The sequence below is a fragment of the Pseudorasbora parva genome, chromosome 2, assembly GCF_024679245.1.
Source record: "Pseudorasbora parva isolate DD20220531a chromosome 2, ASM2467924v1, whole genome shotgun sequence".
Taxonomy (NCBI): Eukaryota; Metazoa; Chordata; class Actinopteri; order Cypriniformes; family Gobionidae; genus Pseudorasbora; species Pseudorasbora parva.
The window spans coordinates 17,050,005-17,076,690 of NC_090173.1; the positions used below are offsets into that span (position 1 = coordinate 17,050,005).

At 38.8% G+C, this 26,686-nt stretch overlaps 3 protein-coding genes across 3 annotated transcripts in view; all 3 read left to right on the forward strand.

The window, feature by feature from the left end:
• Positions 1 to 2,380: 2,380 nt before the first annotated feature.
• mcrip1 (MAPK regulated corepressor interacting protein 1) lies at positions 2,381 to 10,276 on the forward strand. Its single transcript, XM_067457291.1, has 5 exons — positions 2,381 to 2,497; positions 2,908 to 2,990; positions 5,599 to 5,714; positions 8,146 to 8,250; positions 9,492 to 10,276. Exons 2-5 carry the CDS (start codon positions 2,983 to 2,985, stop codon positions 9,554 to 9,556), a joined length of 294 nt encoding a protein of 97 aa, XP_067313392.1. The 5' UTR covers positions 2,381 to 2,497; positions 2,908 to 2,982; the 3' UTR covers positions 9,557 to 10,276.
• A 2,226-nt stretch (positions 10,277 to 12,502) lies between these two features.
• alyref (Aly/REF export factor) lies at positions 12,503 to 17,374 on the forward strand. Its single transcript, XM_067457304.1, has 6 exons — positions 12,503 to 12,878; positions 14,688 to 14,852; positions 14,935 to 15,082; positions 16,636 to 16,702; positions 16,781 to 16,973; positions 17,062 to 17,374. Exons 1-6 carry the CDS (start codon positions 12,633 to 12,635, stop codon positions 17,074 to 17,076), a joined length of 834 nt encoding a protein of 277 aa, XP_067313405.1. The 5' UTR covers positions 12,503 to 12,632; the 3' UTR covers positions 17,077 to 17,374.
• Positions 17,375 to 19,135: 1,761 nt separating this feature from the next.
• Positions 19,136 to 26,686, forward strand: part of arhgdia (Rho GDP dissociation inhibitor (GDI) alpha) — a 33,498-nt gene continuing 25,947 nt past the window's right edge. The window contains exon 1 of the mRNA XM_067457474.1: positions 19,136 to 19,462. The gene's annotated coding sequence lies outside the window, so the exon portion shown is untranslated. The remainder of the gene's footprint in view (positions 19,463 to 26,686) is intronic.

Here is a 26,686-nt window from a genome sequence, read left to right on the forward strand (position 1 = left end):
AAACTCCATGGACCCTGTACAGCGTCGGGAATGACATCGTCATGTAATATACTTTCATTTTTCATTTAATTTAATTTTATATATATATATATATATATATATATATATATATATATATATATATATATATATATATATATATATATATATATATATATATATATTTTAAATGTGAAAAAGTATAATTGTTATACTATACTATATATAGTCAGACTGTTAGCAGGTACCTTCTTGAGCCACGGCACAACATTCAGGTAAAATGGGCCAATATAAAAAGAGTACAACATGGGTATTTATGGCTGAAATCATTTAATTTTTTAACAGTAAACTGATTTTAGTGTGAATTTAGAGTCTAACATTAACAGTCTGCCCTCTCTCAACTGTCTCCTTGTATTCATTAATGGCACCTCTCATTCGTTCATTTCTCCACTGGTTGTATCTTCATTTCTTTCCCTTTCTCGTCTCTCTCCTTGTCTCTCTTTTTCCGTTCTTTGCTTTTCCTCCTGCCATACTGTCTGAAATGCTTTTTTTTTTTTTTTAAAGACTGTTAAGATTTTGTATTGATACATATCTAGGCCTATAAACCTATTTTCACCCTAAATTTCTGTGTAAAATGTGTGTGTATGCAGCCCAAAAAATTGTGGCCCATTTTAGCTTAAAGCTGCAGTCCGTAACTTTTTGCACTCTAGTGGTTAATAAACAGAACTGCATGCGTCTTGCGGAAGAACATTTTAGCCGGAGCTACTTCTCTCTGTTTATGTCTATGGCGGATCACGCAGGGACTGTGCTCCTCCGCAGCGGTACCTACCAGTCTGGCTTAAAATATTCCCAATATAAACACTTATTATAAGTGTACCATTATCATTCAGGGTAAGACAAAAACACAGTTTGGAAAATGGATTCATGTTGTACATTCTCATTATATAATTTTTGTAAATCTACTTCGACTAGTGTTTGGATGGGATTTTTTTTAACTCACTTTCATTAATTAATTTATTAAAAGTAACTCCATTTTTGTAAGATCATTTTCATCTAAGTAATTTCAAACATCACGAGGCAGCCAACATTAGTGATCAAATACAGTCGAGTTATTAACACGGTCCACAGCACCACCCAGTGGATTTAGTTATAACTGCGAGATTTAGAGGGATTTATCATGGATTCACTGCATTTACGGCCAGCGAAGCAATTTAGTAAAATTGTAATATTATTTTTATTTGTCGAATATTTATTACAGATCAAATATATTCGTGCTCACCCCTATTTATGGAAGCTGAAGTGTAGCGATATAAAATTTGCAATGCAATATGCAAAATGGCAATGCCATAGCCTATGTAAAATGGCAATGCATTTCAGTATTTAAATTTACATTTTCCATTTCATGTGTGCAACATTTGGAACAAAATGATAATTCAAATGGAATAATATAATTTACCTTTGCTATTTCCTACACTAGTTTTAACATATAATTTAAACATAAATTGTATAGTGTAATACTTTATATAAGTATCAAAATTAAAATGTATTACAGAAATAATTAGATGTGTTTAACATGTTCAAGCAAAATTGTAGCAAAATGATCATTTAAATGTCATTTTTCTAAATTGCATTTAAACTCCCATTTAAGATACTTGCAAATGCATTTTGATTATATATCCCGCAATGAATGCAGCAAAATTCAATGTGGAATTGAAAATGCAATCCGAAAATGCAAAACTCCATCTCGCCTAGAGCAACCAAAGAGCTGTCATAAAGAGAGGAAACAATACAACCATACTGATATAGCAAACAATAATCATAGTCAGCTTGTCTAAGATTATTTGAGAGTAAAATAATCTCTGTTGTAAACCACAGTTCACTTCAGCGTGACCGTGCTCATGTTAAGGTGCCACCAACTCTGGGCTGAAGGCCTCAAAAACCTGCTACCAACACCAATAAACAACACTAACCTCTCTCTCTCTCTCTCTCTCTCTCTCTCTCTCTCTCTCTCTCTCTCTCTCTCTCTCTCTCTCTCTCTCTCTCTCTCTCTCTCTCTCTCTCTCTCTCTCTCTCTCTCTCTCTCTCTCTCTCTCTTCTCTCTCTCTCTCTCTCTCTCTCTCTCTCTCTCTCTCTCCTCTCTCTCCTCTCTCTCTCTCTCTCTCTCTCTCATACTAATCAAATAAATATTTTTTTATTTGTACGAATTTGTGTCATTTTCCATATCAGACCCCCGTACCCAGCCAAACAACACCATTGGTGTTTGTTTTTTTTTGTAGCACTGTGTAATATCAAATGTTACATCTCGGTTTGTGTGTCTTTAACTTTTTGTTAGCCTTTTTTTTTTTTTTAAAGTTCGAATACAAAACAATAAAATCAAAACATTATTCCTCTGGTCGCGCATGCGCTTCTCTCTCAGCTCTTTCGACTGACCCGGAAATAATTGGTTGGCATTAGCAACGTTTCGGCCGAGCCAGGCCTGAATATACATATAGCAGAAGAAAGGGAAACAACCAGACAGGTTTGAAACTCTCAAATAATGCGTTTTCCATCAGAGTGAGCGTTAGTCTGAATGTTTGAGGAAGAAATCGCTGTGTGTTCGCTCAGATTGCTTGTGAAGTCAGTATCAGTTTACAGCCATGAAAACAATGCTAACACACTAGCTGACAGTGTCTCATAAACAATAACAAACACTGAGGCGCTGAAGTGGCTTCTGATGCTTTCGCTTGTGCCAGAAATATAGCACTATTTTATATTGTACCTCAAGATGTACGTTACTGATATATTTAGTTGATTGATGTGAATTGATCATATCAATTCATAAACTGTGCCATTGATTTAATTTGGGTCTGTTACTCAAATGAGCTTGTGTGACAGCTGATGTGTTTCGTCTGAATGACTTTAATTTTACTGAAGTGTCTTTCCCCTTAGAAAACACACTGAAGGACAGGCAAGCGTCCCTGTTGAGCCTCATACTGAGATTGTGAGGCGAGAAACTATAACAGAATGACAAGGTAACAATGGCATTCTTTTAGATATTAAGATATAACCATTGTTGACTTGACAGGGCACAATTGGTCAACAATGGATGTTTCCACAGTTTTTATTTTATTTTAATTTTTAATAATGTGTGTTTATAACGTTGTACTTTGTGTTATTACCTTGGCATTAAATTTCACTACTGGTTCAAAGTTTGGGGTCAGTAAGATGTTTTAATTTTGGTGAGCCATCTTTCAAAAACCTTAAACATTAATTATTCCAAACTTTTAGGCAATGTACAAAAAACAAATTAATAAATGCTGCAAGGGTGTTTCTAATAAATCTGCTGAGGCAATGATTATAAATTGGACGTTTCTCTTTCTGCTGTAATCAGTCCCTCTCTGTTTTGAAGTTTTTTTTGCTTTTAGAGCAAATGGGAATGCATTAATCATATTATCTGCAGTCTTCCATTAACCTCTGTGGAAGTTTATATCATAACACCTACACACACTTTAAATAATGTGCAAAGGCTTCATATTCAAATGTCAAACGTCAAACTACTGCAAAAGCAGAGTCTGCTGAATTTTAACTTTTAACAGTTTCATTTAACAGGTTTCAGGGGTTTCATAAAGGTTTACCAACTTGACATACTCTACATTTCGTAGGGGTGTTTTACACAACACTGTTTAAAACACTGTTAAAAAAGAAAACTTATGCATTATCTGTGTAAAATACAGGCATCAAGGCAGCCTGCGGCGGTACTGCTCATGCGTATTGTGTTCAGTCTATAGCAAGCGTTCCACACGAGTCCTGAAAGTGAAGCAAAAGCACCTCAATTGCCCCCTGGTCCCAGGAGGCTGGTCCCAGTATAGCTCATAAACCCCATCCTCTTCATGTAGTCGAATGGGACATGAGAAATCATTACAATTCAAATACCTTTTTTCCAAAGATGGTTTCTGTCAATTTAGGTCATTACATCAAGCTGATGTTAGTTTAAGTGTTCGTTCTTTAAATAAGTTTGGTTTTAGTTAGTTATGTGATGGTATACAAAATGGGGGTGTGGTGTTATGCTTGACGGCCGAGATTGACAGTTTCTTTGAGCGAGGCAGTCACTGAAGCCTTGTTTATACTCGACGCGTCCGCATGAGTGCAAGGGTGCGCGTGGCCAAAATGATGTCGACGTGGAAGGGGTGGTCATGCGCGTTGGGTCCGCAAGACCCAATTTCGCCTGGCAGTGTGCAGCGCATTTTTTGTAACTCCGCGCGCAGCTCCACATCCGAAGATGAACGAGTTCTCGCCGAATCTAGCCGAGCATGACGTCTCATCAGACCGGCACCCAGTTTGCACATACAAATGAGGTGCTTATATTTACAAAATGAGCCTACAAAAGCAGAAATAAGCCATTTTAAATAAAGATCCATGTTTAACCAAATAAATAAATAAATCACGATACTAAAGCTTTATTTTAAATAAAGATCCATGTTTAACCAAATAAATAAATAAATCACGATACTAAAGTTTAGTGAAATTAGGAAATATTTAAGATATCTTTAATTTAGTGCATATTTTGTTCTCATGTCACAAGTAATAATATCAAGCAAAGGTTTACTGAGTTTTACACGATTCTTTTGTGGTTTGGTTTTTGGTGAAATGTACTAAAATAAATAGCCTATCATCACCTCTGTACATTAGCCCACTTCTTCTTGACGCTTTTTCCTGTTGGTTTTTAGAACAATACCTCCGAGTCGCCCTCTATCGTTTCAAAGAATAGCACAACGGCAAACGCGTCAAGTATAAACGCCTCTTCCGTCTGGGGAGAAGCGCGCAGTGGAACCAGGCGAAAGTATAAATAAGCCTTGAGGCACCAAAGGACATATTCTGGAACTTAGGGAGGAGATTTTAGGGAGAAAAAAAATAAACTTTATCTTTAATTTCTACATTTCCAAAAATGTTTATTTCACAAAAAGTTCAAAGGGCGTGTGATTGATTAGATGGGAGTGTGGGTAGGACCATGATATCGCAGCTCCACTTCGCACTCACTACTGCGCAGACTCGAGACCCAAGATGTCAGCGCTGGCGGCTTAACTTACTTCAGTGTTTTTTTTTTTACAGAATCTTTTTTTATAGTCTAAGTCTATGGTCTGTTGGTGCGTAGTTTTTCTATACAAAGGGACATTGCCATCTACTGGCATGAAAAATCATCATTCACAGATCTGTGTGAACGGGGATCGTTTTAACAAAGTTTTTGCCTCGGGCCTATTGCACAAAACTAGGATAAGGGATTAAGCCGGGATATCTTGGCGATCTTTTCATCTGTATGCAAAATTTAGTACACCGCTGTTGTGTAAACTTACCCTGAAGGCACACCCACACCAAGAACGATAACGAAAAAGAACTGTATATTAGCGGATAAATCAAGCCAGGATCACCAAGATATCCCAGCTTAATCCCTTATCCTAGTTTTGTGCAATAGGCCCCTGTATGTGAAAAACGCAAAATAAAAACTTTACCGCTTTTATTTAGGAGTGCTCAATTAGGGCAAAAACCATAATCAAATGTGTGTGGTTACATACTCAAGCATATTTTCTCAAGCATCTTGTAATAATGAAATCTCGCATTCAAAGGTTTGTGCATCTTTTCCAGCTCCTCCACCCCTAGGATGCACACGTACAAGAGGACGTCCAGCCCTCGATCACCGACGAATACAGGAGAGCTTTTCACACCAGCACATGAAGAAAATGTGCGCTTCATCTATGACAGTAAGACTGCTACACTGTGCGCTATTTTCACTTTGAAAAAGTGTGATTCCCATGCCTGAGAACATCACTGAAACTGAGAAATCTATTAAAAAAAAGCATGGGAATAAGTCATTTGCCTTTGCAGCAACATACGATTAGCAATCATCCTGATGCTAATGAGAGCGATGTTTAGATGAATATGTGCTGCACGCTTTTCTCCTAATAACAAACTATACACACTACAACAATGACATCGTGAGAAAACAGCAGTTAAGAAAGCATCTGATCATTGTGAATGTTTGTGTCAGCTCTGCGATTCTGACCCCCCAGTCAAGTCACGTCACGTGTGTGTATATATATATATATATAGAGAGAGAGAGAGAGAGAGAAAGAGAGAGAGAGAGAGAGAGAGAGAGAGAGAGAGAGAGAGAGAGAGAGAGAGAGAATATATATTCTCTGGCTAAATATTTTATAACGCTTTACTTTATTGTTTCCTTTATTGTCGCGCTTCTCACATGACACACAGCAGCCACTGAGCGCTGTATTACAGATGTAGGCTATCGATTGTATTCCGTTTTTTTTATTTTTTTTTATTCAAAATATACACAAACTTGTTTAACTATGTCATAAACTATCTGACATTCTGATATATGTGTAAGTGAATGTGTGTTAGTTGATCTATAATGCGCGATAGGTGCTGCCATGTTAATTTGAAGAATTAGAAGAATCAGACCTGTCAGATTTACATCACGTCTCACAAAATACATGGGAAAAAAAGTGACAGTTGAACTGGGAGAAGAATAGAGTAAACTATATAGTTAACTATATAATGTGTATTTGATACAAATAAGACGCGTGGTCAAATTATACCACTTCCATAGACATCACTGTGTTTCTTTGGTAGTGCCTATGTGCATTTGAATGTCTGAAACCTAAAATAAACGTGATATGGTTGAAAACACTGAATAGTTGTGAACTGTGAGGAGCGCTGAGCGTTTCTGTCTCTGGCTCAGCGCCAGCCAAAACGAGAAATCACGTTTGAATTTAAGTGGCACCAAAATCTGCGTTCTGATTTGGTCCGGTATAAACTGGTTATATACGTACGTACCGGGTTGGGTTTCGGTACCCAACCCTCCCCAAGACTCTAGAGTGTCACTAGTCCTAATCCAATTAGCATAATGTTTCACAAATGGGACAGGGGCTCTAAGAGCCATTAAAGACAAAAGGTGAGATTCTCAGTAATCTGGCTCATTTGACTTATAATAAAGAGAACAGGAACTGACAGAAAACTCTTGCTGGAAACTTTGCTTAACAGAATAATTCATCTGATGTCATCATTTTACCTTAAATGCTAAATACAATGTACTTCCCTTAGTTTTAAACAGATTTTTAAATTTGTAATCCCACAGTCCCAAACATCGGAGCACCCGGAGTTATAACAAGGGGGCGTGGAAAGGCTAAGGGACAGTGACTGTAGGCTACAGTCAGCAGATTGAGCAAAATAAACCTCTTCAGGGTGACGGAAGACCACACTGTGCAATTATCCCACTTTTTATTACCCCAAGATGACTCGCAGTACCCGCTTAAGCGGTCTGTTATCAGCTGTAGACAAATCGGCCACAGTAAAGTGATGTCCCGCTCTAGCAACTTTTGACACAAAAGACAATTGGATCTGCAAACTTTGGCTTTGTCACAGTTAAAAGAAAATAATGACGAGGTGTATCTTGCCTTTGGATTCACCAGTAATGGGTTTTGTGTTGTGTTGTGAACAAGTTAAGAGACGCCACTTAGAGACTTCACATCAGGAACGCAAAGAGTAGAAGCATAGCCCAATGAAGTTAAGAAGTTGTAGCAAAGTCCCTTTAAGACTAGTCATTTCACTCTGCGGTCATCTTTGAAATGCCTCTCGGGCATGCAAGTGCAGCTCCTATCTCTTTGAATAGGGAAACATCAGATTCTCCAAAACTGTTCACTACAAAGCTGACAACAACTGTCTCATACAGTATATTTTGTTTCCAAATGCTCAAATCATGAAGAAGAAAAAAAATTCAGCCTGAACGAAGCTAATGTGTGGTCCTAAGCGCGGGTCTCAGAACCCTGCCTGTTTCTATAGAAACCAGAGCTTTACTAATCAATGATTGGCTCTTTAATTTACAAGGCGTGGCTTATTCACCACATTGGACGTTGCACTTTCTGCCCAAAAATAAGGCCATGTCTGACTATTAAAAAAATTGTAAAATCTGTTAAATATTTTTCTCTACAAAAGAGGGGCCTGGCAGAAAAAGGTTTGGGAAACCACTGCTTTATGGATCAATCTTTACTATGTATTTTTTTTAATCTTCATTGTGTAATCATGTGCAATTGATGGAAATTCATTGGTCAAAAGTGTACAAGCTCTTGATTTCAAAACATAAATGTTGTAATGCTTTTTTTTTGTGTGTTTTCTTTCCAGCATGGCTTTGTGTTTTGAGAGACATTAAATCCCCACAAAATAGTGAACGTAATGATCGTGGACCACAGGAATATGTGGAGAAAAACCCAAATCCCAACCTACATTGTAAGTAGTTTATTTTTATGGAAAGTTCCTCAAGGCAGGACATTTGCTATTACAATAGGTCATATCAACTGATTTTCAGATTCCCCAGCTCAAATTTTGGATTTTGTTAATATTTTTTCTAAAGACATAATAAAAAGTAATGAAATATTTGACTGAGTAATCTGCTATTTTATACTATTTTTGACTGTTTTCACATGAAATTCAGACCCAAATTACAGTGGTATAAAAAATGACAGCATCATTATTTAAATTTTTATATGGAGCCTGGTAAGTCTGTTAGTTAAATCTGTTGACTTTAGCTAACTTTGTTGGATTATATGCCAACAGTTTAATAATGGGAAGAAACATTGCTTGTGTTTTTTGCCCCAAGTTTGCATGCCTGAAACTCAAGAAGTATTAAGTATATCTTAATATCCTTTGATATTATGGTTCTTAACAAACTTTTTTTATGGTGTCTTCATTTTAAAGGCCCTTTCTGTTTCAATCCCAGAGATATGGAGATCATAATGCAGCTCAATGAGTAAATTGAAACACATTTTCAGTGGTCAAAAACCAAATATGGGTCACTTTTTAAAACAATATTTATGGAACTCAGACAGTTCTTTGCAGTTTTTGTTGATAGAAAAAAATGAGATACATTTCTAGTTTCAAACATTGTTTATTGTTTAGATATTCCTTTTTATGTGTACAACTGACCAATTGTTTCATGGAGCCACATAAAGATCTCCATATATCTGGGATTGAACTATATAGGGCCTTTAAAATTAAGATGCCAAAATACATGTTTGTTTAAAAACAAAATATAAAAGGACATTAAGATATCTTTAATACTTCTTGAGTTACAGGCATGCAAACTTAGGGAGGAAAAAGAGGTTTCCCCCATTTTTTGAACAGTCACCGTTGGCATATAATGCAACAACGAGTGCTAAAGTCCACAGATATTACTAATAGATCTACCAATCTCTGTGTAAAAATAAAATAATACAGATGCCATCTTTCTAAAGTCATTTTTATCCCCCTGTAATTTGGGTCCAAATCTCTTTGTCCCCTTCTACAAAATGGTAGATTTCTCAGTCAATATTCATTCATGATATTTAGTATTTTGGCTTTCTTCTTCATTTCTTTGACCAAATAGCTGGGTAGCTCTGGTTGGGAATGACCCAATAAGCATTTTCGCAGACAAAATTCTTGGTGTGTTTTTAAATGGGTCGACTTCATTTTGTGTCTGTTGTTTCTCTCAGCTTTTATACCAGTGGACCTGAGTGACCTGAAGAAGAGGAACACACAAGACTCCAAGAAGTCTTAGACCATTCCCTCTCTTTCTGATCCAGCAGTTTTTTTGTCCTCCCTTTTACATTCGGGACCTTTTTACTCTATCAGTCTTCTGTCGGCCAACAAAGAGCCACGAGCCGGGATATTTGGCCATCCTCGTCCAGAAAGCTTCTCTCTTCTCTGCCTCATGGACCCGTGGTCTGGACTTACAAGCTGACGTCTATTTATGAGTTACAGTTTCAAGAGCCGTTTGAGTGGCCATTCCCTGCTTTTCATGCTCATCCGGGCTCTCTGATCTTGCTTTTTTTTTGCAGTTGGGAAAATAACAGACCTGTTTCAGGATTTTCTTTTTTCTCCAATGGTTTTGTTTTTTAGAATCTCCTTCAAGTGCTTTTTTTTTGACGTTCAGATGACAAACGGGAAAGGCACAGAACAGTTAAACTGTTGGACCGACTCCACACAAACTTTCTCTAAATGGGATGCAGTCCAGGAATTTAGTCCTTTCTCAAACCACCTGCAGAGGCGCGACTGACTGACTTGAGTTAGTTGATTCATAGATTGACCGATTGATTGAATAGAAGAATTAGAAAGCTTTGTCTGATAGGACAGGTAAGTTTGGCTCGGCAAATATTTTTAGTAGATGTACCTCCATTTTTAACTAAATTGATTCCTTCAAGAACTCTTAAGTAGACTTTTCCACATCTTTCGTTCCCAGACTTTAAATAAAATGAAAATAAAGGTTGCTTTTATGTTATCTCAGCCTCTCTGCATTGTACTTATGTCATGGAGTTTTGTCTGTTGATTGTGTGGTTATCTGTTGTCTTATCTCTTTTCTGTAATGTTTAACAGATATGTGTGTTCGAAATATGCAATCCTTCTTTTCTGGAAATTATTTGAAAATCCTCTCGACACATCTTCAACTCATGGCTGTATACCAATGTGTGTTTAAGCAAACACTTTAGTACGGAAAGTAAAATCATAGTTAATGTCTCTGACTGAAATATTAAAAAAATTCTTTAAAAATAAGAAAAAGAAAACCGATCCACTCCAAGATGAGTGAAATGAGGAAGGACTTGGTAAGTCTAAAATTAACTTGACAAATGTTCAAAAATCCAGGTTAGTTTTTTGCCACTGCCATGTCTTAAAACTCATCTTTGAGCACCAGAATGAATGTCCATCTTTAAAATCTTCATGCCTTAAAAGCACAATATGTACGATTTTTTTAACCACGTAACATCCAAAAACCACCAGAATGTTATATAATTTGCTGACTAGTGGACTTACTTACATTATCCTGAATGTTTCCAAGAATGTTTAAATCCAGAGAATTCAGCAATTTTAACCAGGACACGGACCGTGTACGTGCGTCGCCTATCAGTGACATCATACCCTCCATTTCCGTTTTATTTTGTAGAAACCATGGAAACACCAAAGGCACTTTAATATACAATGTGTTTTGTAAGGCAGGTGAGCAGGTGAGGTTTGAATCCATTCATTGACAGAAAACGAATTGTTCTATAGATCAACACAGGTAGTCTTATTGTTTAAATCTGTTTTTCTTGATTTACCGCGAGTACCTGTTTTACCATACCTGATATAGATCTAGCTCACTGCAGTCTGAAAAAGTATCTCATAGTAGCCGACAAGTGAAAGCACAGCATTATAACATAACCTTCAACACACTCAGCTGTGTCTAATATGATGAACAGAGCTGCGTTACCCCACACACACGAGCGGAAGAAGAGGAAGCACCGTCTGAGGCATAATAAAAGCTCCGAAATCAGGGCGTCATCAAGCTACGCCTTTGTTTCGAATAACCACCTCTAGCAGTGAAAAAGTACATATTGTGGCTTTAAAATAGCTTGATGCTGCGTTAAATAATTTTGCAAAGGGAAACATTTTTATGAATCAATTCCATAGTGGATTCCAAGTGATCAAGGTCTTAGGATGTTCCAGTTCAGTCCATTGCAAAGGTTCGACCAGTTGTGGTCAATCATGCAATGTAGCACCACTCGCTGATGAGCACATGTTGACGTGATTGGTTACAAGGTAGTTTGTGACGTCAGAAACACCAGCGATTTCAAACCGTCTTTGGTTCACTACATTTTTTAGGAGAAAATGCTCAGTAATGTTTAGAGTGTAGACTTATAAATTAGCACATGGTTTGTATTAAAGAATATTTAAAACACCACATATACACAAAATTAAAAGCTTGATTTTCACCACTCGTTTTAGGAAGGGTTTGGTTTTGTTAAACCATAATATTTTGGTGAGTATATTATCTTAGTTATTACCTTTTTTGAAGGTATTCTAAAAACATGATTTATATGAAAATAAATAAATCTTTCTTTGTTAAACACATCACAAGCCTCTTAAATGTTTATGCTTTTTTATAAATGCTGTGCATTTTGCAGGCACTTATATTTATTGTCAGTATTTTTTTATTACTTAATACGCTGGCGTTTTTGATATATAAAATTACATTAGTTTGCTATGTATAGGTTTCAGGCATGAATCATGATGAGGATAAATATTTCAGGAAAAAAAATAAACAAATGCTATTCAAATGTTCCACTGATTTTATGGCTTTTATCCAACAACAATAAATAAATACTGCGGAATTACCTCAATTTATGCATGCATAAATAACATTATAAATCAAAGCGAATACTTTAAAAATAGAGCAAATATCTAAGGTCTTGATTGAAAATGCGTCTATATATAACTTAAGTGGTCAATTCTCATTCATGAAAACTAATTTTAGTGAGGCTTACATTTATTATGTTTATATTTCTGAGTTTGGAAAGGTCGTCACAATTGAAGTTTGTTCGAAATGAAATCGAATGAAGTTCTAATATTTTTGAAGAAAAACTACAAATCGTGAAAAATAAACACCGCTTGCCTGCCGCGAGGAATTTTAAACCGGAAGCGCTCGTCTCGCGGATGTACGTCATCTGCGGTCCCACTATAAAAGCGTCTCCCGGTGGAGGGACGGCTATTCTTTCCTCTTTTGTGAGCGAACGGTAGTGCAGGGGCAGTGTAGTACTTCAAGCGTGTTGGTTTTTTTGTTTTAGTTAACCACAGTGTTTAGCGTTAACAAAGGCCAGGCGATGGCAGACAAGATGGATATGTCCTTAGATGATATCATCAAGCAAAACAGGCAGCGCGGGGGTGGTGGTGGCCGCGGCGGGAGAGGAGGCCGCGGTGGCCGCGGAGGCACAGGCGGCCGAGGAGGCGCCGGCGGACGGCTCGGAAACACAGGCGGAGGCTTTGGAGGCCGCGGCGGGGGATCGGGCCCCATGAGGAACCGCCAGAACCTGAGCCGCGGAAGAAGCAGACCTACGCCGTACAGCAGGGTAGGAGAAAGCGGAGAAAATCACGGGCGCATCCACATCCCTGGGTGAAGCCCCGTTTTTATCTTTCTAGGCTGCCCGCCAGCAAACATGGCGGCGAGCTCGTGCCCCTGGAGCTTCTCTGGGAGTGTATTTCGGGGAAGCTCTTTAGATATATATTGTGCATAATGTGTTCTCTCCCTAAGCCCGTTGTCTTGCCGTCCGTGTGAGAATCAAACCCCGTGGGTCGAGAAGAAGCGGCGTATCCGAAGAGGCTCGTGTGTCTTTACAAGCCGTCCTGCGGACGTCGACGCCATTTTGAGGACGGCGGATCCCCTTCATTCAGCCTACCCTTTCTTTGTTTTCGACGACGTCCAGCCCAACGTCCCTCTTCATGTGGCCTGCCGTCAGATGTTGATGTTTTTGTTCATTAAAGCCCAACTTTAAAAGAAGGCCTTTGCTCCACGGTGGAATTCGGCTTTTGTTTTTGGGAGGGGTTTCATGGTCCCAAATCATTTAAAGCAGAAATAGTTATGTAGTGTTGGAATCGCACGAACTTTGACCATCTTTATCCAACAATCTATGGAGGTTCCCCCTTCAAATTATTAGTTTGAGCTTGTTTAGTGTGGGCTGTGTTTATGTAAGCACGTCAAAATGGCGTGGCCTCAAAATGGACGCTCCAACATGGACACTTTTTGTTCGCCTTGTTTTCTCCGTCTTTTTTGGACTTAACTGTGCTGCTCCTCACCGGAGACCAGTGGATCATCCACCTAACGGAGGCCTGCTGGGATTCGTTTGTATGAACGGCAAGAGACTCTTGGGGTTGCTGGTGGCAAGCTTTGCTACCCAGGGGGCGGGGAGTTACTGAGGGAATATTGGTGTTTTTCATAATAGGCTACAATGGGTTCATTTGTTAGCCAACTCTTGTTATCGGTTATTTTATAATGCATGTACATTTTTATTTGAATTAACCCTCTGGTTTTACTTGCTTTTGATGTATAGCGGTCAAAACAGGCTGAAAATAAGCGTAATTTATATATATATATATATATATATATATATATATATATATATTTAAATTACCTAGTTTAAAAAAAATGTAATATCGTAATACTACACTAATCACCCAATTTATGAACCATTTTATCCCTTACGCAAAAACCTTGGTTTTGCTACACTAACCATGGTATTTATAGTGTAACTGTGGTTATAAAAATGAGTAAATCTGTGAACTTCTCTAACGTTACTCTAATAAATTGTTAATATTTGTGAGGGATACAAAATGCTAATATAAGAGAAGTGCAAGAAGTATATGGCTGTGTATGTCTACTTCCTAGTTGCTTTTAGGAACACTTGTTTTTACATATTGCATTTTGGATATTTTGGCTTTATAGAATAGACATTTGTCAGGCTACATTGTGGCTGATTTGTTGGTTTTTCATTCCCTCAAATTGCTGTTTTTAACTTCCTATTTGACGAAGCTTTTTTTTCTTCTTCCATATACTAAGGGCTTTAATTTCTTAACACTACACCAATCAAACACTTTGTTTTGGGTCGAAAACAGCCAAAGACCACCAGAGGGTTAAGCTTGCCTCCACTGATCTAGTAAATTTCAAATATAATTCGAACCAACTGTTCAGGAGCTGGCATGGTTTACTTGTTTGTAGTGATGGGGTGGGCAGGGATTGCTGGAAATCACAGTAAGCGCACTGGGTGCCCCTGGCCTTGTTGAAGCGGAGCCCCCTGCTTGCCCCAACACCCCAGCCGAGTGGACTGTCAGTGACAGACTGGGGATCCGAAGTCAGCAGGTGCGTTCTCTCTCATCTGTTGCAGCCCAAGCAGCTCCCAGACAAGTGGCAGCATGACCTGTTTGACAACGGCTACAGTGCGAACGCTGGAGGCGGAGGAGGCGGTGGTGGTGGCGGAGCCGGTGTGGAGACGGGAGGAAAACTCCTTGTGTCCAATCTTGACTTTGGTGTCTCTGATGCGGACATTCAGGTAGGGGTCGAAGCTGTGCTGTAAAATCTGAGAAATTGTTTTTTTTTTTTGTTTCGCTAATATTTGGTTTGTTTTACTACAGGAGCTCTTCGCAGAATTTGGCACGCTAAAGAAAGCCGCGGTACATTACGATCGGTCGGGACGCAGCCTTGGCACTGCGGATGTGCACTTTGAGAGGAAAGCAGATGCCCTGAAAGCCATGAAGCAGTACAACGGTGTTCCCCTTGACGGTACGTGTGCGTCCTACAAGAGCCCACTGTAACTTTTTAAAGGCCCCCGCATGCACTCGACAAAGAATGCAAGTTTGCTTTGGGGTTACAACTAACGTTGTTTACTGCAACAGTGGAGCCATAAAACTTGTACTTCTGTCAACACAGTTCTGGGATTTATCAATAAAATAGCTTAGAAACTGTAAAGTTGTAGCATATATTTCTTGATAACTAAAACGTACAGCTTCACTATTAGTAGAGAGAGACGCTGCCAGGTAGAATTAATTACACACAATCACTTGCGCATTCACATGTAATCTTTGTGTTACTTTATCTATATCTTCAGAACGAGCAGAAATCTGTGAAAAATATAAAGACCATAAGACAAAAGAACTGATACATAAGCTGTTGTGTAGGACCAAAGACCTTATGGGCAGTGCTGTCATATGCCATAGCTGTCCTGTGCACAAGAAGTCTCAGCTCGAGGTTCAGGCTTTTTTTTTTTTTTCATAGTTTGGCTGGTCCTGCTGGCCTTGTATATCTCAAATTAACTGAAAACAGTAAACTGTTTACTGAAATATTAACTTCAAGACAACAACTTAAACTGAACACAAACAAAATGCCCCCATAAAGAAAATCCTATTCTGCAAATTACAAACTGCATGTAGTAATATATGCAGCCGAGTCTCTCCCGGCAGAGCGTTGTTCAAGCACCATCTGTGGGCTCGTTCCTTCGGCTCGGGCCATCTTGCTTTCAGTCCACGATTAGCTTTGTTTTCTTTATTACAGTTAAAGTAACCTCTGCTTTTGCCAGTCCCTCACAAGTTTCTAGCTCACTTCAAACATTCATTCTGTTGATGCACAGCGAGCGGGTGCTCGTGTGCGATCCTGCTCCCGCTCCGCCCTAATGTGACTTATAGTCTAAACGTGCGTTTTTTTTTTTTGTTCTCTTCGTGACTCTTTTTGACTGATGCCTACTTAGTCTGGAAAATACAGTATCTTATTTTTTTATATATACAGAAACCTCAAAAGAAATTGATGTCATTTAATGACTCACCCTAATGTCGTTCCACAGCCTTAAGACCTCCGTTCATCTTCAGAACACAGTTTAAGATATTTTATATTTAGTCTGAGAGTGTATCTAAGTGTATGCACGCTATACTGTCCATGTCCAGAAAGGGAATAAAAACATTGTCAAAGTAGTCCATATGTGACATCAGTTAGTTAGAATCTCTTGAAAGCTCAAATACATTTTGGTCCAAAAATAGCAAAAACTACGACTCTATTCAGCATTCTTCTCTTTCGCGTTTGTTTTCAACCGTCAAATAAAGATTCAAACGGTCCTGAATCAGCATATTGATTCATGATTTGGATCACCTGTCAAACTGCTGAAATCACGGGACATTGGCGATCCAAATCATGAATCAATACGTTGATTCATTACTGTTTGATTCCTTATTTGAGGCTTGAAAAACGTGGAAGAGAAGACCATGCTGAAGAAAGTCGTTGTTTTAAGCCTGTTAAATTGGTGGTTCGAGTTAGGCAGCCGTTTTCACTTGTGTATTCTCTTTTAGGTCGGCCAATGAACATTCAGCTCGTTACATCACAGATTGATGCACAGAGGCGGACTCCGATGCAGGGGTAAGGATAAAAAAAGGTTTAGTCTGTTCTCGTGGTTTCTAATGTTTGGTGTGACCAGAATTTTTTTTCCTTTTGCAGTCTAAATCGTGGAGGAGGTGGTGGCATGAACAGAAACCGAATCGGAAGCTTTGGCACACAGAAAGGTCGTGGCGGGCGCGGTGGTGGCGGCGGAGCCAGAGGTCGGGGTCGGGGCGGTCGTGGGGGCGGCGGCAGCAAACAGCAGCTCTCCGCTGAAGAGCTGGACGCCCAGCTAGATGCCTACAATGCCAGGGTGTGTTAACACTTTGAGGCTTTTAAAATGTTCCTTCTTTACGTCACTATCTTGTAGTAATCTCCCTTTGCCTTTGTTCTTCAAACAGATGGATACCAGCTAAATACCAACACGTCAAGCTGCATTCCCCGCTGTTCCAGCATGGGAAGAGTGGTCATTGTTGTAATAGCTTTGAACATGCCGGATGTTTTACACTCACGTCTTCAGAAGTGATTTAAATTTGTGTAACAAACTTTCTCCTTTTAAATGCTCGTGTTTTTTACCTACTTTGTTTTTATTTTGTTTTTTGTTTTTTTTTCTGAGAAAACCTGGTTGGACTGTAGGATTTTAAGGGATGCGCTTATCTTAAACCATCCTTGTGTAGATCATTGAAATAAAACCTGCAGTATTTAGTAACCACATGATGTCTCTGTTTTCTCCTCATACACAAATGAGTTAAGTGCACTACTCGTGTCAGCCACTAGGTGTCTGCATCTCTTTTGCTTTTTGATTAATGGGTTGAGTCTAAATGAGGAGTTGTAACCCCTTAAAAAGTCTACAATGTTTTCATCTCAAAGTCAAAATATCAGTTTCTACACAATTCTAATGTTTTAAGGGGCTGGTTATTCAGCTACTTATTTTGTTTAATGCCAGTGTTGTTGTTTTTTTTTTTTTTTTTTTTATACTTCAGAATCTAATGTCTTCAACTTTTTGGTTGCATAAATAATCTTTGGCAGAAAGAAATTGTTTGGAATTAAATTTTTGGGGTGTGCTATTCCGTTAAAGGTGCAGCATGTAGTGTTTTTGCAGTAAAATATCCAAAAAACACTAGGCCAGTGTTGTATATCATCTTACGATATCCCAAATGCTTCCAACTGTTTGTAAATTGTGAGAAAATTGCTATTTTAACCAAGGAGCCGGGATTTGTGAGGGAGTCTCCTGTCAATTGCATCGTATCTGCGTTACCCTTGTTTTCTTGCAGAAACGCTTTACTCTTAGCAGTGTCACAGCATCCGCCAAGGGATCGCACAGAGTAATGTCATATCATTTTAAACACACTTAAAAGTGTCTTAATAGATGAACAGAGCTGTTACCTCATAATCATGACCGAAAATGGCACCCATTACAGTGTTATGTCATAAAAGTCCTGCTTCTCACGAGGCGTGTGTTTGTGTGACAATCTCTCTAGCTGCCTTGCTCAGCTCCACAGCACTCGGTCCTGCTGTACTTCATACTACAGTAATGTTAATAACAGCATCCATGAACAAGATTTCTGCTGGAGTCCTATCGTGATTCTTTTCCACTGGCTGTGAGGTTTATTTTTTATGTATGACTAATAGGGTTTCTGCAGGTTTAATGAAGGTAAATTTAAGAATTAAGACCAATTGAAGGAATCAACTGAAGGGAACACAATACGCATTATGTTCTCTAAATGTAAGTGTCTAGGGATGTAAATGAATTACCAACACTTTAGAGTTTAAATGAAGACATTTACTTGTTTACATACATTTTTTTTCTTGCTTTCAATATTTCATTTTACATTTGCGTCTCAAGTAAAAGTTCTGATTTAAGGAGATTTAGATACAAAAATACAGAGAAAGAGCTTCATTTATTTGCCATGCATTTAACATAAAATACAGTAACTTTATGAATTTAAGGCCTTAATTTGTTTAAGGGTGAATTAAGACATCCAGAAACCCTGGTTAAGGACACAAAACATATACAACTATAAAACATTAAAAAGATTACTAAAAGGACTGGCTTACAAAACATAAAAAGTCAATATTATATAGCCTACAATATTATTTAAATAGAAGACCAAATAAATCAGTAATGTTAAAGAAATTACACTTTTATTATTATTATTATTAAGCATTTACTTGCAGAATACAAAAGTGAAAATCCAGAAGAAAGGCACAGACAAACTACATCACATTGAACTCAAGAGAAAAAGAGAAAGACAAATAAATAAATAAAAAACAAAATAAAAAAGTATCAATTAAAAACAATTCTCCCCACAAAACATGAAATAATAATAATGAAACACATACAATGAATGAACCGACAAAAAAAAACAAAATCTGTTAAATGACATCACGTGACTTGACGCGCGCTCCGGATCACTGTTTCGAAACAAATGATTCGCCACGGTCTCGAAGCTTCAAGCGATGATTCGAAAGCGCCACTAATGTTAACGTAATCTTTAAATAACAGCGTTCAATTGGGTAGATGTATGACACTACACAGCTTTATATGTACAAACTACAACGTGGAACCGAGAAAACAGGCTGCTATAAATAAAATTAACCTCCGTTATTGTTCCGTTTGAGCTCGAAAAAGCGCCGTTCTTGCGCATGTGCAGAAGGCGTCAGGCGCGTGACGCGCTCGCTCGCCGCTATTCCCGGAAGTGTGTCGCTCTGGCTGGCATCGCCGCCGCTCCCTCATCGCGCCATTGAGAAGTCAGGGAAGCTTTCTCGAACCTATTAACTCGCAGTACCCGCAGGTCCACGGTAAGTTCTCACAACATAAACACCGCGAAGATCTCACATAGCACCCACGGAGAGAAACACAGCAGCGGTTTCGCTTGCGTTGACGTTTTTCCCGGTAGTTCTGCATCTTTCGTAGCTCGGTAGCAACGGCAGGTTGACACAAGACAGCGAGTTGATACATGCATTTGCTCCCTGCTTTATTAACTGCGCCTACAGCTCTTTATTAAACACGACCGTGCGTGTGTTTAATGTTATGGAGGGTTTCGTGTCTCCAGTTTCATTTTGATCACCCAGTTTGGTCGGAATTGCTCATCAGGCGTTGTCCGAAAGCCCGTGGCGGAACATCAAAGTTAACGATCATCTCCAAGTCAGAAATTTTACATTTCCCCCAATAAAATCGAGTCATTAAACTATAGATTGGGTTTCCTGAGATACCACATTTCCAACAGCATGTTTTCTGTGCTCGTGCACGAGAAAAGTTGCAATTTAGTCTGAAATCGTTGTTGTAAAAGCGTATAAACTGACATTAGATGTTGACCTGCGAATAAAGGGCCGAGGAGGAAGCAGTTTTCAAAACTTGATCACACGATTAACTGGTTTATTGCATGAATTTGCTATTTCTGAATGTTAGAAGTCTGATTGAAAGGACAACACATTTTTTTAAAACTTCCTGTCGTTGGAAACAAATGCTCGATTAATAGCGTTAGCTTTCTAGCATTATGAGGAACTTCCTGGATCGAAGCTGCAAGTTGGGTTTGACACATTATTTATTGTTTTTTGCTAATTTGTGTAATCTATTTCATTGCGCGTAACTCAATATATTATGTTAGTTGTAAAATAAATTAATGGTGGTTGAAAAAGATCATCGTGATTTTAGTTGTTTCCTTTGTAAATCTCGGTTAATTTAATCGCGCCTGGCAGCGGGTGTTACAGCTACCCGAATCTGAGAGCGAGATGGAGATTAACGCAATCTTTGCCCAGATACAAAACCCTTTCTTGTGTTCTCAAAAAGAGTCCTTATATTAACAAAAGAAACCCACTACTGAAACCCCCCGAATATAATCAAAGGCTAATTTCCTTCCTGTCTAGTGTATGAACGGCACGATGTGTTTTCTAGTTCCTTCTTTTTTCAGACGCTATTCCTACTATGGTGAAGAATTGTCTTATGAATATTAAGCACGCAAGGTGACATTCGGATTGCTGATTGGCTGAAAGGTAGAGACTGCTGACGAATGAGCGAGTTCTACTTAAATGGAGGATTGGATCGTTACATATTAATGAGGGCACGTCACTGAACGCATCCGTACTTTTCAAAGAAGCGTCGGCAGGATGAATTAATATTCATGAGCTCAACCGTCGCAATAGTATCCGTAATTTTGGCTTTCAGGAGTTTGTCAGGGCGGTGTCTCAGCGTTTAAACTTTGTCTTTAAGTTGTTTAGCAGCCATTAGGGTTAATATACAGTATTTGTCTCAAAGGTTGCCTTAGTACATGTGTATTTTGTTCAAAGCTTGCTTCACATAGCCTACAATCTTTAAAAACGAAAGTACTGTTTAAAACATTCTTTGATGTAATGCACTTGATGCCTCGCTTTTCTTTATACTGTCTGAAATGCAGTTTAAGTTAAAGACACAATATATAAGAGATTAGATTAAAATATGTTGTTGTCTTGTGTACTTACATTATCCCAAATATTTCCAAGAATGTTTAAATCCATAGAAATAAGCAATTTTAACCAAGAGACAGACCCTGTTCGCGTTCCCCCTATCAATGATATCATACCCACATCCATTTTTATTTTGTAGAAACCATGGAAACACCAAAGACACTTTAATATATAATGTTTTATTAGACAGGTCAGCAACTGTTTGGAGACATTCATGGACAGAAAACGAATCATCTCAAAACACAGTTAGTCTTATTGTTTAAAGGCGTCATGAACTGGCTTTTTATTTTTATTTTATACGGTTGTCTGAGGTCAATTGTTGATGTTCATGTGGTTTTTACATTCAAAAACATCATAACTAATAAGTAATAGGCTATTTTCTACACTGGTTTTGAGGCTCTCTCCTGAACGCTGGCTTTTGATGGGCGTGACGCACTGGAGACTTGGAAGTAAATGCCGACAGCTAGGATTGGAGAAGATTTGCATATTTAATGAGCTTAAGCTCCCCTGTCAGTTCAGTTCACATGAGAGAGTCAGGGAGAAGCGGCAACCAGAATGATTCTCTCGATCACAGGGCTTGTAAACGTCTTTATCAAACAAACACAATGATTTATTTATTTTTCATCCACCCGCCATTGATTGGACTATTATTTTTGTATTACACATACTTGTTTGTATTATGGCATGTTTATTGTTGTTGACCAGCTAGCCCGAGCCCTCCATGAGCTGGTGGGCGAGGCTACTGGATTAGACACACTGTAGATTCTGTAGAGGTGTGTGTTTCGTCACGCACTGACGTCAGTATGAAGCACAGGACCGTTTGCTGAGCCTGGTGTCTATAAAAGCTTTTCTTTGACTAACAAGGACGTTTTCAGCTCTGAAACTTAGGATATTCTTATATTACCATGACCTTTTATATATCAAAAGCTCAAGGGAAAGTTGATTTCTCAATTCATCACCCCTTTAATATGGTTATCTTGTTTTACCGCGAGTACCATGTTTTACCATGCCTAATATAGATCTCGCTCACTGCAGTGTGAACAAGTGTCTTATAGTTACCGCAGAGTGAACGCACAGAGTAGCATTATAACTTTCAACACAATTTTTTATATGATAAAACATGAAATCCGAGAAAAATGACATGTTGTCTCTTTAACGTTAAATGACAGATTGAACAGATGTGTAATCCTGTACACCTGTGCATTTTGCGCTTTTATTGTCACAAAAAAAGGGAAGTGTGAATATTGCAGTGAAATGAGGTTGTCACTGTCCTATATATACGTGACCACAATTCAATATTTCAGCTCTGTTAGGGGGAACTGAAGGGAAAGTAGGTTGCGAATGAACTGTTTGATAACTCCTGTGCATTTACTTTCTTCATGGTTTATGTCCAAAATGTGTCCACCATCTTATAAGCCCTGTGTGTTCTGAATGATTTCCCCCCAAAGTGCACAGGAATATGTAAAGACGATCTCTTAGTGTGTTTTGTTATTCATTGTCTGATTTTGTATAGTTCAGCCAATTGAATGAATAATAGATTTACGTTTCTTTTATGAAGCCTCTTTCAGGCTGATAGAGCAGCAGTGAGACAGACATCAGAGAGATGTGTGAAGCCACATAAAGGTCAGGCCTGATGGGCCATCGCTGATATGACCACCTCTAAGGGCTCCCGTGGGCACTGCTGCCGTTTATTGATGCCACGGCTGGGCAATAAAAAGTTACAGCAGGATTTTTTCTTTCTTTCTGTTTTAGACTTTTTTGGCTATTTTCAGTGTAGATACAGGGATTGGACAATGAAACTGAAACACCTGATTTTAGACCACATTTTATTAGTAGCCTATGGTTTAGGACCTATCTATTTTAGAGATAATACAGCATTATTTGTCTTGGGAAGGATTGATACAAGTCCTTCACAAAGTGACCATTTTGAGTCAGAACAGTCTGAGCAGAATCAGTAATTTTAATGTTTTTGGTCATGCATTTGATTTGAGAAAATACCGGTTAATAACGTTAAATTATTTTGCCTATACTTTATACCGGAGCTTGAATTTGAAGGGATAGTTCACCCAAAAATGAAAATCCCGTCGTCATTTAGTCATGCTCATGTTGTTCCTAACCTGTATGAGTTTCCTTGTTCTGTTGAACACAAAAGAAGATACTATGATGAATATGGGGAACTAAACATTTGATGGACTGTAATATAAATATAAATGTAAAATAATACTGTGGAAGTCAATGGGGTCCAATCAACTGTTTGGTTACCAACATACTTCATAACATAATCTTTTGTGCTCAGCAGAAGAAAGAAACTCGTACAGGTTTGGAACAACTTGAGGGGGAGAAAATGATAACAGAATTTAAAAAATTTGGTGAACTTTATACTAATAGCTTGTGGATAAACCTCGTAACTCGAGTGGATCCTCAAACTGTCAGCAAAACCTCACACAGAAGCTCCACCCGCCTCAGTCATGAATATTTTCCATCTCGTCATAGCCAATACAATGCGAAATTGTCGTTTGTAACACAAGCTATTTGCCAAATATATTAAATGACGACGCACAAATAGCTACAATAACCTTTGTAACCTGTAAGTTGCCGATAACCTTTTATCCCATTAATGTTAACAAATCTTGTATAATATTAATTGCTATTAATAGATGTAACTCTTGTATTTTTTGTAGTTCATTTATTGCCATGAAGACGCTGATGAGGCATGAAGTAAAACTATACTGATCAAAATGAAGTTGATAATGTGTTTGCACCAAGCCTGCAGTCTCCCTCTCATTTACTGAAGCTTTCGCGCCTCGATCGCCCCCCGGTGACCGGTCCCAGTATAGCCGCCCCTCTGTGTTTTCTAATGGACGCGAGGCAAACTAAATAATAAAATTACACTTCAAATATTTTTTCCCCAAAGTTAGTTTATGTCACTGAAGGCAGTTATCATCACGATGATTTCATTTCAAGTGTTCGTTTTTAAAATAAGTTTAGTTTGAGTCAGTTATTTGATGCTATAAAAATGTGGGGTGTGACGTCATGGTTGACAGCTGAGATCGACGTCTTCTCTGAGTGAAGTTGTCACTGAGGCACTAACAGACTTTTTTTGAAATTTTTGGGAGCAGATTGGAGCTTTAGCTTTAATTTCTACATTTCCATATCTGTTTATTTCACACCAACATAATTAATTGTTCTGCATCTGCGAGAGTGTGGGCGAGCTTTTGATATCGCGGCTGTACTTCCTGCGCTCTACTGCGCAGACTCTGTCCCGAAATCTCTACTGCGCAGACTCGGTCCCAAGATGTCAAACCCTGGACACACCTTGTTTCGATCCGTAACTCAGAGGATCGATTTAATAATAGGCCTACATTTTCCCCGTGAATTTTAATTTGCCGCGTCATTGAATTCACGCATACGCGTGAGGTGGAAGGACATTAAAACAACGAACATGGCAGCTTTGAAAACTCCAGAACCGCCGCGGACAGAGAATACTCGAGTAGGTAAACAAACTCAAGCCGAAGCTCTCATCACTATAACGACGCGGCCGTGCTGAAGAAGTGCCGTGGACAGACCGAGTTTTCCTCACTTTTCCTCTTCTCTCCTTACCGCGGCGGACAGAGAATGCTAGAGTGAGGTAGACGAGTGAACTCGGGCTGCTGGATATGTTGAGAACGCGGCTTACGTCACAGCCGTTCTCACTGCAGCGCGCGCTTACTGCCAAGGAAGTTGTAATGGCTGCCTTGTCATGACAGCACGCGCCCTCTCCACTGCGTGCGTTCGCTGACTAGAGCACTCTGGAAGGGGGATTGTTCTTTACAATCATCAATACTCCATTAATTTGCAGTTGAATGTCTATAATAATAGTATCAATATGTTGCATAATACAGTCCTGTAATATTCAGGTAACAGCTGGAAAAAATGCTTTCTATAAAAAAACGTATCTAAATCTCAAAGATCGGATCGGATCAGACCGGATCGAATAATGATAATCGATTCAAGATCTTGAGAATCGGGATCTTATCGATTCTTAAAATTTGAATCGAAACCCAGCCCTAATTTAATGACATGCAAGTGTCTGACCATACATAAAGCAACAATGTTACTTACTTTGACACCTTTTCAAACACCCCACGCTGGACCTAACCTGTCATCGTGACACGACCCTAGATAAACTCCTGCAATCCAACAGCTAATGCCAGCACATTTCATTGAGACTTACAGAGGATGACCTGACAGCTGATGATCGCAGGCGTTTCACTCACGTTGGATGCGTCAACTTAACATTTGCACAGGCCGTACCATTTGAATTCATCATGATTGGTGGACCGCCAAATGAAAATCTAAAACAGAACGATGAAATAACATCATTATTATGGTTATTTGGTAAGAAGGGTTTCTGTTCAGAACGTATAAACTTGATTTAATTTATGTTTATATTCCTGTTCAAATTAAGTTTGTTTTTCTGGTTTTGGATATACAGCCCCATTGGGTGCACATGGTCCTCCAGAATGGTTTGGTAGGCCTTTCGCAGTGATGTGCCCATCAAGTGCAGTAGAGTGCCTTGATATCGCAGCCCCAAACCATCACTGATCCAGAAACATGCTTCACTCTGGGCAGCAACAGTCTGGGTGTTAAGCGGCGCTCTTTGGGGCTTCTCCACACCGCAGCTCCCATGGACAGTGATGATGGACTCATCAGAGAACAAAACATGTTCCACATTGTCCACAGCCCAAAATTTGCACTGTTAGCTCCAATGAAACTGACATTTAGGATTGGCACAAATGACCAAAGTTTTGGCTATAGCAGACCGCCCATGAATAATGACACTGTCGAGCTCCTGACGAACTTGGTGGAAAGTGGAGAGTCGAGGTGCGCATTTAATTCTGCAGTGAGTTAGGCAGCTGTGCTTTTATGATTTTTGGATACAATCCGGGTTAGTATCCAGACATCCCTTTCAGACAGCCTCTTCTTGGGTCCACACAGTTACTCCTGTTGGATGTGGTTCTTCCTACGTGTTGGTATGCAGACATTACCCGGGATGACACAGCTCTCCATGCACCGCGAAGACTTGCTGTCCTGCTCTCTCAGATGAGCCAGCACCAATCTGAACTCTGATAGTGTGTCCCATTAGGTTGTGTGGACTTCAATTTGTGCAGCTGTGTACCTCTCTGCTAATTCAAACTTCACACTCTGCTCTTACTGATGGATTTTGAAATCAGTGAAGATTGACCACCAAGCCGCATATATAGGTGTGAAACGTCCACCACTGTTTCAGTTTCATTGTCCAACCCCTGGAGACAGGCCTAAATGTTAGAGCTGCACGTTTCTGGAGAATCACATTTTTTTGTTTAAATAGAGATCACAATTGTCCTGTGATTCTGAACAGACTTCTTAACAAAATAATGTACTTTTTTACTTAAGAGGTTCTGACCATTTTAATATGCTGCTGTCTATTTCAAATATTTAATTTAAATGAATTATGTAAAAAAGAAAAGGGGGGTTGCATGAATGATTCAATTACTCATTAAGACTTCACCTGAATTCAATCATATGAATTATTGTACAGTATTGTAATAAGGTGACTGT

Coding starts and splice junctions, on each gene's coding strand:
- mcrip1 (XM_067457291.1), top strand. Junction 5,715..8,145: donor TGTGCGCTTCATCTATGACA/GTAAGACTGCTA, acceptor TTTTCTTTCCAG/CATGGCTTTGTGTTTTGAGA. Junction 8,251..9,491: donor CCCAAATCCCAACCTACATT/GTAAGTAGTTTA, acceptor TGTTTCTCTCAG/CTTTTATACCAGTGGACCTG.
- alyref (XM_067457304.1), top strand. CDS start 12,633: ATGGCAGACAAGATGGATATGTCCTTAGATGATATCATCAAGCAAAAC. Junction 12,879..14,687: donor GACCTACGCCGTACAGCAGG/GTAGGAGAAAGC, acceptor CATCTGTTGCAG/CCCAAGCAGCTCCCAGACAA. Junction 15,083..16,635: donor CAACGGTGTTCCCCTTGACG/GTACGTGTGCGT, acceptor ATTCTCTTTTAG/GTCGGCCAATGAACATTCAG.